The 13,296-nt window shown below is 43.4% G+C and overlaps 1 protein-coding gene across 1 annotated transcript; it reads right to left on the bottom strand.

Annotated features, from left to right (window-relative positions):
• Window positions 1-3,903: 3,903 nt before the first annotated feature.
• Window positions 3,904-5,487, bottom strand: TMEM229A (transmembrane protein 229A). Its single transcript, XM_059074342.2, has one exon. It carries the CDS (start codon window positions 5,485-5,487, stop codon window positions 3,904-3,906), a length of 1,584 nt encoding a protein of 527 aa, XP_058930325.1.
• Between the last annotated feature and the right edge of the window lie 7,809 nt (window positions 5,488-13,296).

Genomic DNA, 13,296 nt, shown 5'->3' with positions numbered 1-13,296 from the left:
AGTTAAGTACAGTGAAATGTGTGAAATATTGAAAGGATTATCAACCTTGTTGGAGTCCTTGTATAGCATAGGAACGTCTATATTCATTGATAACATGAAAAACTTAACATTTCTCTTTAGATTGGAAGGCCAAATAGAATTGATTTAAAATTTAAAGCCCTTCTAGTAAGAAATTTCAGCACTGTGTAAGTTAAACATTGAGTGAAAACCATGTTTATTACTTTTTTTCTCATGTTTTTCTGTTAAGAACTTTCTTAGACTCTGGGGTGTTTAATTGAACTCAACAAATATCTGCAAAAATTTAAGTTTAATTTTTGGGCTGTTTAGCTCTTACAGTGAAGCCTATTCTGAGTGCTACATTAAATGTATAGCAGTAATTATATGTATTTTCCTAGCCTGTGATATGAGGAATCTTGCATTTCAATATATTATTCTTATACTCAAGATCATCTGACTTCAAATGAGGAACTCTATTTCAGAGCACCGCTTGAATATAAAGACTATCACCCACCTGGGAATGAGAACTAGGCTGATCGTCTGTTATGCAACCTGGTATTAGTGCCCTTGTTATTTTCCACGGAATAAAAAGGCAACATGAAAGAGAGTCTTTGCAACTAGTGTCTAGCTTTTATACAGCTGCCCTTGCATTTGTCATAGTGCAAGAGAAGAGAAATAACAGATTGTAAGGTGAAATCCATAGAAGATTCAAAATCACTGTGGTCAGTAGGTAGAGGCACGACAGCCATGCTGTTAAGAAGAGACACTGGAGGGCTTCCCTGGTGGCGCAGTGGTTGAGAGTCCGCCTGCCGATGCAGGGGACACGGGTTCGTGCCCCGGTCTGGGAAGATCCCACGTGCCGCAGAGCGGCTGGGGCTGTGAGCCATGGCCTCTGAGCCTGCGCGTCTGGAGCCTGTGCTCCGCAACGGGAGAGGCCACAGCAATGAGAGGCCCGCGTAAAAAAAAAAAAAGAGTCATTGGAGTCCAGCGTACTTGGATTCTATCTATTGATAAATAGCTGTATGACTTGGATAGTTACTTAATCTCTTTGGGCTTCAGTTTCATTGTCCTCATGTAAAAGGAAAGTTGTTAGAGGTTTAAGTAAATATGTGTGTGTTTGTGTACATATATATGTGTATATATATATACACTTAAGGTTTATATATCATATATGATATGTATGTATCTTTAATATATATCATATATGAACCTTAAGATATACATTACTTAAAATTAAATACATATATACTTGAGATATATATAATATATATTCACTTAGGATATACGTGGCTATGTACATATATTCACGTGCAATTATACATATATAATAATAGAACAGTTCTTGGCAGGTGGTAAGCACTACTTAACTATTAACTACTATTTTATTGCCTTATCATTTCTATAACTACTAATGAGTAACAGAGTTGATTGACCTGATCGTTCTTTCCTTTCCCTGCTTTTTCTTTAAAGGTTCAAGGTTGCAGCAAAATGTTACTTTTAAGAAGTTGAGTAAACACAGAATGAGAAGCCCTAAAGCAAGGTGCTGAGTTAATAGACAGGATAATTACTTCCAGAATACAGATGAGCTCTTTGTAGAACTAGCAGGGGGACTGTTAATGGGCTTTTGTTTTAGACAGGATGGATTAGAGGGAGAGGCCTGATGAGAGCCCTTACAACATCTGCCTCTCTCAGTTGCCTATTACTGAAACAGTAGCCTTGCAAATAAGTATAATCTCATATAAATCAAAACACTAGACTGTGAGCTCTATCACAGGACAGAGATTTTGTCTATGTTGGGTCACTGTTGTCTCCACAGGGTCCAGGCAAGTGCCTGACAAATAGCAGGTTCGCAAAAACTATTTCTTGAATGAATTGAATGAATGAAAAATCTTGACCTTTCCTTTAAATAGGATTAACGTTAAAAGCAAAACAAACAAAATAGCAGGCTTTCCTATTTCCTGATGGGTTTCTGCCCCCCAAGGATGCTGGTAAACAGATTAAGCAGGGTTAAGGAGCAGCATGTGAATGACAGCAGTGTGAATAGTACATTTAGCAAGTATTCCAGAAGCCGCGGATTTGGTTAAGGCTTCACAGGAATGTGTGGTGTGGAGAGGTGCCACACTAAACTGATTCATGCACATGTGACACATTTGAATTACAAATATTTTGTCCAGCATCTAACGTTAGTGTCTATACTTATACTTTTTCTCTCCCCAGGTTTTCAGAAACCTTTTTCACGAAGTGATACTTTTACTCTCTGCAAACATTAAGCTTACTTTAGCTTTCTACTCAACCTTTGACTGGCTAACACTATCAGTGTGACAGGATCTATCTCACAGGTGGGGTTTACCATATAGCATTACTTACAGTGTAGCTCACGACCTCGGATTGTAGATTAAAATAATATAACATTCTTAGAGCTATGCCTGACTTAAATCTAAATACATGCTCATTTTTACTGTCATAGCAAACATGTTTTTGAAAACAGAAAGAAGTCCCTTTTTATAGCATAGGCAAGCTAATAATTTGAACAGGAATATATGTTCATTTATGTACACCATAAGTTTTCCTAATTTTCTTTGTAATGAAAACTGAGAAGGTATTAGTCATCCTTGGATGAGCCATGCTCAGTTCTACTTGTCTTTTCTAAATATAATGAAAACACAGCAAACAAATTTAAAGTACATTATTAATTGATTAGATATGATTTCTTAAAATGGTTTACATCACCTCTTTTAACTTCCATTCTTCCAAGCTTCCAGACATTAATAATGAGTCACCAAAAAGCTATCGTTGATTTATAATGCACATTACTACATCGGACTTGGCCCAAGAAATCTGTATGGGCCCCAAAGGAAACAGAAAAATGTTTACAACTGAGCCACGGCAGAAATAGGCTGAAAACACATCTCTGTATTCTCCAAAAACAATTAGGGCTCATGTAATTAAGGTGAATATTCCAGTTCATTTTATTCCATGGAACTGTTTCACTCTTGAAGCCCCATGGAGGAAAGAGTCTTTATGGCTAGAACACACACTACTGTGGGTGGTATAATTTTGCTTGGCCCTTGTACATGTAAAGTAAACATTTTACATTATTGCACAGGGACAAAAATTTACAGCCAAAGATGACACAGGATCTGATTAAAGTTAACACACTTGGCGTTTAAGGCTAAACCACATAGGAAAGCAATCATTCCCAGGATGGAGATCAAATATCTTAACACAGTGTTACCTGTCTGAGTTGCTAGAAAAGATTTCTTATCTAAAAATTGATCCATAGGATGTGTTTTCAAATTTGTCAGTCTCTTTTCATTTGTGTGCTAGACAGAGGCACTTTTAAGAGCTATTAACTGTAGTCTCAGGAGTACAAGACTGGGTTTCAGCAGTCATTGATAAATATGGCAAGGAATTAAAGTGACATTGGATTTAAAAGAAAGTAAACAAATCATTAAATCAGAAAATTTCACCAAATCTTGTAAAAATCACTGATCTCTGAGTTGAAGAACTTCCTCACTTAAAAAAAAAATTAAAAAAAAAAAAAGAAAAATCAGTGGCTATCCCCCCACCCAAATAAGTGAATACTACAGCTTTTCAATGTTAAGGTATGATGGTTTTGCTGTTTGGGCTAGTGAGGGTTTTAAAATATTGACGAGTTAAGTACTTTGAGTTATGTTTCCAACAATATTTCAAAGTATTGTAGTATTATGCAGAAGTTCCAAATAGAAAAACTAAAATATCGAATAAAACAGGTTGAAAAAGTTTAGTAAAATGTATAAAAATTAAAAGGCTAAAAAACAAAAACAACACCGAAAAAACCTCACCGCGTTTTAAGTGCGTAAAAATAAATCACATTCATTCATGGAAATCCAGTGACTTGTTTTTGTTTTTGTTTTTTTTTTGGTCTTAGTTAGTTGGTACGTACTGCACCTGCCACAACACGTTGGAAAGTAAGTCCTGGTACACACTAAGGAATATCCAACCAGGCAAATACATCAGGGTGATAAGGCCCATGAAATTGAGCGGATAGTGAGAATAGTCCCAGGAACAAGCGCCCCAAGTGCGGAGTCCCAGACCCCAGGACAACTCCCACGCGTAGATGAAGATCACGTAGAAGGGCACTCGCTTCCAGGTGCCCCAGCCCCGACTGTAGTGGAGATGGAAGTAGAGCTTTTCCACCACGAAACTGCAGCTGCCGTACATAAAGAAGGACCAGACAGACGTGTGCCCGCTGCTTGTCCCGTCCCCCTGCCCCAGCAGGTTAAAGAAGAATGTGAAGAAGATCTCGTCCAAAAAGCCGTGCATTCCGAAGAAAAGAAAGCGGAGCAGGTCCGGCAGCCCCTGGCTGGGGGCTCCCCCGGCGCCCCTGGGGCCGCGAGGTCTCCGCCGCCGGCCGCCGGCTGCCGCAGGGACCCGGGCGCCTGCAGGGGCGGGGGGCGCGCCCGGCAGCAGCTGTTGCTGCTGCTGCTGCTGCCGCCGCTGGTACCGCAAGCGCAGGAAGCGCTTCAGGAACACTTGGCAGTGGTAGAGCGCCAGCACGTACTGCAGCGCCAGGTCCAGCGCCCCCGGCGCCGCTGCGCCCCCCGGCCCGCCGCCCTGGCTGAGCAACGCGCCCGCCAGGGTCTGCAGCCCCACGTGGGCCGAGGGGTAGAGGAGGAAATTGAAGACGAAGGCGCTGGCGCAGCGCCGCTGCTGCAGGTAGACCTTCTCCAGAGCAAAGTGGGTGAGCGAGTGCAGGAGGCAGTGGTAGGGCGAGGAGAAGCCCAGCATCCGGAGGTCTGGGCTGCGAACGAAGCGCCGCGCCGCAGACAGGAGCACGTCCAGGGTAATCCCGTGCATCCCGTAAAAGTAGAGGCGCATCCAGGCTGGCAGCGCGGCGCCCTCGGCCGGCGCTTCAGCAGTGGACAGCGGCTCGGGGCGGCTGACGGTTGCCTCGCCTCCCCGCCCGCCAGGGGCCCCCGAAAGCCTCGCCGCGCCACCCCTCCGCGTGAGACCCTCGTCGTCCGCGTCCCTGCCGGCCATCGACTCAGAGGCTGCCGGGGCGCCCGAGCCGGCGCCACCGCTGCCGCCGCCGCTGCCGGGTTTGTGGAGCTGTGGGGCCGAGGGGCCGAGCCCCGCGCCGCCTCCCGGACGCTGCCGGCCCCCGGGGGGCGCGCGGGGAGCTCCGTCCCGGCCGCGCCTGGGCGGCGGCCGGAGCTGCTGCAATTGGGGGACGCGCGGGCCGCCCGGCTCGCGGAGTCCCCCCGCCGCGGCCCCGCCGCGCCCTCGCCTCCAGTCCCGGGCGAGGTGCCGCCGGCCAGCGCCCGCGCTCACCCTGCGCGGCCTATCAGGCGCCGAGGCCCGGCGAGGTGCAGTGGCGCCGGGGCCGAGGGGAGAAATGCAGAGGCTGGTGCAAACCCCATCTCCTCCGCGGCGCCGCTCCGCCGCCTCTACTGCAGGCTCTAGAAGCGTAACGCGAGCAGCGACGCCCCTTCCCCCGGCCCTCCCCATGCCCCTCTCAGCCCGTGTCGACCTCTCCCGCCTTCGTAGCCTCCCCTCCACGCCCCAGCCCTCCGTGCCGAGTCCCGCAGGGGTCCGCTGGGGAAGGCCCGGCCCTGCCTCTCCGACCCAGTCCCACGCTCCGCACCCGCTCCCCGCCCGGGCCGGAGGCGTTTGCTGGGGCGGAGGCTCCGAGTGGAGAAACACCCAACAGGTGTGACTGCGAGCTGGTGGGCATCCCTTTTATCGAGGAACCAGGGCGAGGGCCTGGCTGGCGGAGACGAATGGCCGAGTGCCACCGACCAGAGGCTGGGCCCGAGACCGAACTATGGTGTTGTATACTTAATGTCCTTATTCAAAGCCAGCTGTGTCCAAGTCACAGAGAATAAACCGGAGACTGCAGGCCTGCCCGCCCCTGCGTTTCCCTGCTTGGGAAATGTTGCCGCGGGGCCTGGTCCTCTTTGTCAATCTCTCTGACTGGCTAGTCGGCTTGCAGCGGCTTGTTTGCTCCGGGCCAGGAACCGAGATTCAGAGTCCCCCAGAAGTTATGAAATGGTTGGAGGCCAGCTGGGTCAGGCATTGCTTTATCTTAAATCAAGAATAGTACCTTTGCTCACACTGGCACACCCCAGTGGCCACTTTTTCTCCTTGCAGAAGAACTAGGTCATCCCAAAAATGGAGAGTGAAAAAGAGAGCGGGGATTTTTTTTTTTTTTTTTAGGTGTAGATGTTGAGGGACTCCAGAATTTTGGTGTGTTGGGCTCCACTGTTTTTCTCCAATTTTGAATCAGGCTTAGAATTGGAGACAACCTTAGAGGTAAATTATACTGACACACCTCCCCCCCCCCCCCGCCAAAAACAACAACCACCAAAAAAACCCCATAGATTGGGCTTCCATGGTGGCGCAGTGATTGAGAGTTTGCCTGCCGATGCAGGGGACACGGGTTCATGCCCCGGTCCGGGAGGATCCCACATGCTGTGGAGCAACTAAGCCCGTGCGCCACAACTACTGAGCCCACGTCCCACATGCCGCGGAGCGGCTGGGCCCGTGAGCCATGGCCGCTGAGCCTGCGCGTTCGGAGCCTGTGCTCCGCCATGGGAGAGGCCACAGCTGTGAGAGGCCCGCGTACCGCAAAAAAACAACAAAAACCTCCCATAGATCATGTCTAGGCACAAACGAGATAACAGATCTAATTTGTAAGTACAGATGTTTCCTGGGTGGAAAGCTTTCTGGGGATTTTTTTTTTCCTTCGGGAAAATAAATATTTGGAGGCAGTTCCTCCATTTTTAAAGTAACTTTCTCTCCACTCTCTCCCCTTCATTTCAACCTCTTATATTACAATCAATCTGTGGTTACTAAATTGTCGGTGAGTTAGGGAAGAGAGAGAAATAAGTGTGGTGAGGAGAAAAATTGTTACGGTGATCTCAACACTTGAATAAGGCCAAGTTCTTATTTATTTATTTATTATTTAAAGGTTTGTTCGAATGTGGTTCATTTGCAGATTTCGTTTAGCAACTGTCAAAAGTCAGTGTGTGGACGTTGTCATACTACGGACAGAAGCATCAGGCAGCAGGCTTATCAAACCTGTTGTAAAACAGACAGGGTTAGTTGCCCAAGGCATGAGCAAGTATGATGAAGAGAAATAATAATGTAGACATTTGCATGAGCACCTACTATATATAAGATGCTATGTGAACTGGGGAAAGAAAGGGTTCTAAGATGCACAATTTAAGAAGTGTATAGTCTAGTGGTTATGACAACAATCTATCATACCTGTGTAAGGCTTACTTATTTATGATTCTTATTAATAACTAATTATGACTGGCTAGTAGTACACACCAGATAAAATGTTTCTTTGAGTTATTATTTTAGTAAATAATTTAGGGCCCAATTTATCAGATAAGAAACAAATGCTTTCTGTTTCCATAATTGCTATTTAGACAAGGAAACACTTCATCATAATAGCGTAAATATAGTGATTCAAACATGCATACAGTAACTTGCTAGATTAAACCTGAATTATTTTCAGATAATAAACTTCAAGGACCCAAGCCTTCTATTTCTTCTAACTTTTTTTAAAGATGCAAAGAAAACCTTGAAATGTCTAATTTTGTAATCCAGTCTAGTTCATCCCAGGGAGTATAGGAAAATCTTTTGAACTAAACGAAAAATTAGAGCTTCATTTTCCTATATTTTAAATCTCAGCATTTAAAACATTTCTATTATATCAGTATGATATCAGTAAATAGGACATGTACAAACTTTATATTAGTATATAAATTATATCAGCATAATAAATGTATATAAAATTTATACATGTGTAATACATACACATATATGAAACATGCTTACTTTAAAAATAATTAATTAATTAATTAATTTAGAATTTTTGGCTGCGTTGGGTCTTTGGTGCTGCATACAGGCTTTCTCTAGTTGCTGGGAGCAGGGGTTACTCTTCGTTGAGGTGTGCGGACTTCTCACTGCAGTGGCTTCTCTTGTTGCAGAACATGGGCTCTAGGTGTGTGGGCTTCAGTAGTCGTGGCAAATGGGCTCAGTAGTTGTGGCTTGCGGGCTCTAGAACGCAGGCTCAGTAGTTGTGGCGCTCGGGCTTAGTTTCTCCACAGCATGTGGGATCTTCCTGGACCAGAGCTTGAACCTGTCTCCCCTGCATTGGCAGGCGGATTCTTAACCACTGTGCCACCAGGGAAGCCCCATGCTTACTTTTTAAATGAGGGGATATATAATAAAAAGTTTGGATCTTACCACTGTGGTCATTGTAGTGTTCTACCAAGTGGCTTAGACTATAAAAATCTTCTCATTCTTCAAGGACACTTTTAAAATCTGTTTTTCATTTATCTTAGAAGTGATGAAAAATATAAATCAATAGTTTTAAAACTGGAGTAGAAAGTGCATCTATTACTTGTTATTCTTTCCATGTTTCTTTTATATTTCACTGTGGCCTCTACTTAGTCATACTACTTTCAGAATGGGAAACACTAACTTAAAAGAAAAAGCAAAAGGTAAAAAGAAAAGTTTTTTAAAAGGCATGAGACAAAGTGCAAAAAAAAATTCATTGTATAAATTACCTTTAATTCTTTTCACTCATTGCCTCATTAAAAAAATCAATATCTTCTACCATTCTGAAAAGTTAGCCTAACAATGATGAGTCTTTGTTTCCACCTTAGCGTCTCATTGTTCCTTTTGTTTGAAATGCTTCATTGCTGTTTCCAAAAAAAATTCTTCTTGCTTTTAAAACTGCAGATTGGCTTTAATGATCCATGATGATTTTATAATTAAAAATCCTTGCATCAGGGTCTCTATGATCATAAAATGTTTAAAAGCATTTCTGTGTTGGTCTTTGCTGCTGCAAGCAGGAGGTTGCAAAGACATATCTGTAAACCCAGCAACTCTCGGGGAGTCGTTGGTGAGAGGATGAGCGGAGTTTAAAAGTAGGAAACAGGAATCTACAAGGAAATAACATCAGTTTGAGATTCCTTAGGTTAAGGAGCAGCCATTCAAAGAATATTTGGAACATTGTTCTTCCATGGAAAACACAGGCTTCTTCAACCTCAGGGGCTGAGAAGCTGTCTGAGTAACCAGGTCTGTAGCAGTGTAGTGGTTCATGTGGAGCCAACACTGACCTTACTGGACCGGACATATGGGTACAACTCCTAGAGCCACGCAGAGATTTGAGAATTAGGAGATGCGTCCTTTGGAGGACTGTGATCGTCTTTAGTGAATTGCTGCCTAGTGGCCAGAGGTTCAAGGTTGTATGTAGTCTTTTAGATGTATGGAATGTCTGAGACCTTTAATTACATGCCAGAAGAGCAAAGGACAAGTGTATGGAGAACACAGCATGATGGAAACAGCTTAAGAGAGAAGTTCAACAAGGCAAGGCATGAATGTAATGATAAACAGTAAAAGGAAGCAGCCATATTAGCAGTAGAAGTAAAAGTCTTTCTACCTATGGATGAAATCACACACACACACACACACCCTACCTCTTATATACTGTAATCATCAAACAAAGGAAGACATCCATCCAAGAAGGCTTGCAATTTTTGAATGCCGGCTCTCTAAAAGTACCACCAACATTACCTGTTGCTAAAGCAAAGCTAAGTTTGTTGCTTTCCATGGCAAGAGAGCCCTCTATCTTGACAAAGTCTTAATAGCGTCTTGGAGTGGGGAGGGCACTGTTGGGTTATTTATGAGATTTCTGGAGTCTGGTTGAAGATGGGTCTTTCAATATAAGGGCTTTATTAGAATTGGGTAACAATTTTGATATAATTGTTTAGGATTGGTGGATACAGCAAGATGAAGGTTTGAGGTGAGGGTTTCAAAAAGTGTTGAGAATAAATAGTAAACTTTTATCTCCCTGGACCAGAGCTTCCTGGAATAGTAAAATCATGCTAATGAAGACAGTCAAATAATTAAGTCACACCATTAGACAATAAGCCATAGGGATTTATGGTCTTGGGTTTGCACAATCTAATGAAGAGGAATCCAAGGGGAGATTAATTTGAATAAGGACAGGTAAAGAGAATGAAGGAGCAGGACTGACACTGAGTTTAGCTAAAATGATGCCCATCCCCGGTGTGTGTAAATGGCGAGGGAAGGGGAGGGAGACTGACAGTTCAATAAAACCAGCTCTGTATTGTATATTTGTAAAACATTTGCGTGCATAGTCTACAGTTTCATTTATTTTACATAATCTCTTCTTTCTTAATTAATTTCTTTTGTTGTATACTAAAGTTCCAAATTAAAGAAATTTTTCTATATGTCTCTTAAACAGAGGTGACTATTAGTGCCTGTTGCCAAATGCAGAAAGATCGAAGGGCAGCGCATAAACTTTTTTGAATATAACACTGTTAGGGAATCATCATGGAAATCTGCCCTATTGTTCCTATTGTATGTCTTTAGAAAGCTGCTTCTTTTCAACTATAGTCCTTTTATTCCTCTTTTCTGATAATTTGATTAATGGGGAGTCACATTGGTATCAGGAAAGTTTCCTTTTGTACTTCCTCCTTGTGGCTTTTTCATGTCCTTTTATATTATTAATTTTAATTTCAGCCCTTCTCTTCTGTCCCTGGGGTTTCTTGGAGCTCCTAGTTTTCACCAGGAAAGGTGAAGTTTGTTTCTGAGATCTCACTGAGTGAGGCTCACAAGAAAACAGACTTTGAATAAATTCCTTTAATTCATAAAGCTTGGGGAAAAAAAGAAGTAAATTGTTTTGATAAAGCTTGCTTAAACAAAATTTCACCTTGAGCAATGTTCAAATCAGAAATACTCCCTGTGTGTAATCTTCGTCTGCCTGCATGTGCCTCACCTTGAGTGCCCCAAGGAGACTATTTTCCCCACCCCCATTAATTCCATGTTTTCTCATAGGAAGTAGTTTCTTTTGAATCAGAATATTCCCTTATATTGGTTAGGGGTTAATTGGTAACATAGATGATCACAGTTAATGGATACTACCTCCTGAATACCTGCTTATCAGCTGTGAGCTTCACTTGTATTATCAGTAATTCGTACAATGGTTCTCTTCTTTTTTTTAACATATATTGAAACAGGCTCAGAAAAGTTGCTTGTTCAGTGTCTCAGCTAATAAGCCAAAAGCCAAGCTGTGAGAAGCTGTTTCCACTTGACACTAAATTTCATTTGCCTTATACTGTCTTACCCACTATGTTTTCATATTGAAGTCACTTGAATGAGTTGAAGTCACAGACTTAATAAGAAAAGAAATCAATTTTGTTTATAATTCCAGTGAGTATTAATTTAACAATCCCTAGCTCCTCCCTAGTTACTCTCTCCCTTTTGTTACCATGCTTTTTGTTTTAATCATCTATCTACACAGTCATTTTATATCTTTTTTTTTTCCTCTCTGTACATTTACTTATATATTTTACCCATCTTTCCTTCCGGGTTCCTTTACAAATTAGTAAATGGCTATTTATTTGGACAAATGTGGCTATGCGGAACGGGTTGCTATCTGGTACCAATGAGAGAATGGAAGAAGATGAGGTTAGACAACAGGAAAATGAGTATGGAATGCAAACGTATTCCTGTGGATTGTTAGTACACGTTTCTAGACATCGAAGTTCAGCAAAACGGCTCCCTGCTGTGTTCTAGCTGTTAACACCCCTATTCGTGATTACCATAATTTGAAAACCTTGGCTTGGTTAAGTACAGTGATTTAAATAGATTTGCCTGTGTCCATTTATCTAACCAAGTCCATTTATGCCTGGTGGATCTCCAAAACCAAAGTTCAGATTATATTTTAATATTTTCAATATAGAAAAAAAAAGGCCAGTCAAAAAATACGTTGTTTGCTAACCTGGAGACTTTGAGAAAAGATCTATCCAATTTTTCAAAGCCTCGTTTGGCAGTGGGGTGCAGTAGGAGGGTAGCTGAACAAACACCTCGGTCAAAGAATTCCAGTTCTGCGGTGGAAATCAAGTGTCATGAGTGCTTGGCCCCTGTTCCACTTCTTACATTTACTGCACCTACTGCATTCGAGGTATCCTGCTGTGAACCAAGGATGCAGAGCTGAGTGCCACGCGGATCTTATCCTCACTGAGATCAAGGTTTCGGCTACAAGGTTCATTCTTAATTATCATGAACCAGATGGTAAATTCTGGACAGAAAAATGTATATAGCGCAGTGGGTATGGGGCTCCGGAGGGATCTGGTTTGTTGCATCTGCCAGGACTGGCAGGTCCCGTGCACACTTGCAAGACCCCAGCTACCGACTTCCGTGATACACAGAGCAAGACAGGACTCTGCTGGTTGTTTGCCTTCAGCTCTTGTCCCACCAATCAAGAGACAGATTAGTAGGTAGGAGGTAGGTAGGGGTGAGTGGAACTTATTGGCTGTTTTGGTGAAACTACATTAACACCAGAAGGCACGGTCTTTCCTCTTGCACCACGGAGTGTTGTGAAATTACTTCATTACCAGGAGTAAAGGTAGTAGTATACGTTTTATAGTTAACACCTAGTTATGGCTCGTCTTAACTTTTTTCTTCAGTCATTATCTCATTTTGTCCTCAATCTTGTGACTACGGAGCTATTTTTATAATTCATACTTAACAAGTAAAACCAGAAAATGTGGCTTGATCGCCAAAACTCACGCACTTTGTTAGTGGCAGCGCTGTTTCTCATGTAGAATTTGAAATCTCCTTCTTCCAGACCACACTGCCTCAATGACAAAAGGTCTCTTCCCCACGGGAGGATTCTAAGTGCCTGCCTTGGCTGTGAAACAAGCTCACTGATCAGGGCTCCGAAGAGGGGAGCCATTTTCACTTCAATTCCGGAGGACAGGTGAAGGAAGCTTCAATAGTCGTATTAGCCTATAGCCTGGATTTCTTCAACCTTCAGGTGAGGGTGCAGCTCCCAGGATCCAGTATATTCATCGCCTTCCTTAGCTAAACTGCTGGCTCTGTTTCTGGTCACTAGTGGCTGCCTGGTGGTTTTCTCCCTTTAGCTGTAGTTATGTGGCTTGACCTGTGTGGTCATGTTTCTTCTGTGATTGGTCATGTTGGTAACATATTGCTATCTTCTGGCTATGACTGCCATAAATAACTCTTGCCTTAAAGAATAGATATTTCTGGGCTTCCCTGGTGGCGCAGTGGTTGAGAATCCGCCTGCCGATGCAGGGGACACGGGTTCGTGCCCCGCTCCGGGAAGATCCCACATGCCGCTGAGCGGCTGGGCCCGTGAGCCATGGCCGCTGAGCCTGCGCGTCCGGAGCCTGTGCTCCGCAACGGGAGAGGCCACAACAGTGAGAGGCCCGCAAAAAAAAAAAAAAAAAAAGAATAGATATTTCTTAT

This window comes from Kogia breviceps, chromosome 9 (genome assembly GCF_026419965.1).
Source record: "Kogia breviceps isolate mKogBre1 chromosome 9, mKogBre1 haplotype 1, whole genome shotgun sequence".
Taxonomy (NCBI): domain Eukaryota; kingdom Metazoa; phylum Chordata; class Mammalia; order Artiodactyla; family Physeteridae; genus Kogia; species Kogia breviceps.
The sequence above is the reverse complement of the archived record's forward strand: the minus strand, read 5'-3'. Positions and strand labels throughout refer to the sequence as shown.

Excerpts from the sequence above, each read along its gene's own strand:
- TMEM229A (XM_059074342.2), bottom strand. The coding sequence starts at position 5,487 with ATGGGGAGGGCCGGGGGAAGGGGCGTCGCTGCTCGCGTTACGCTTCTA.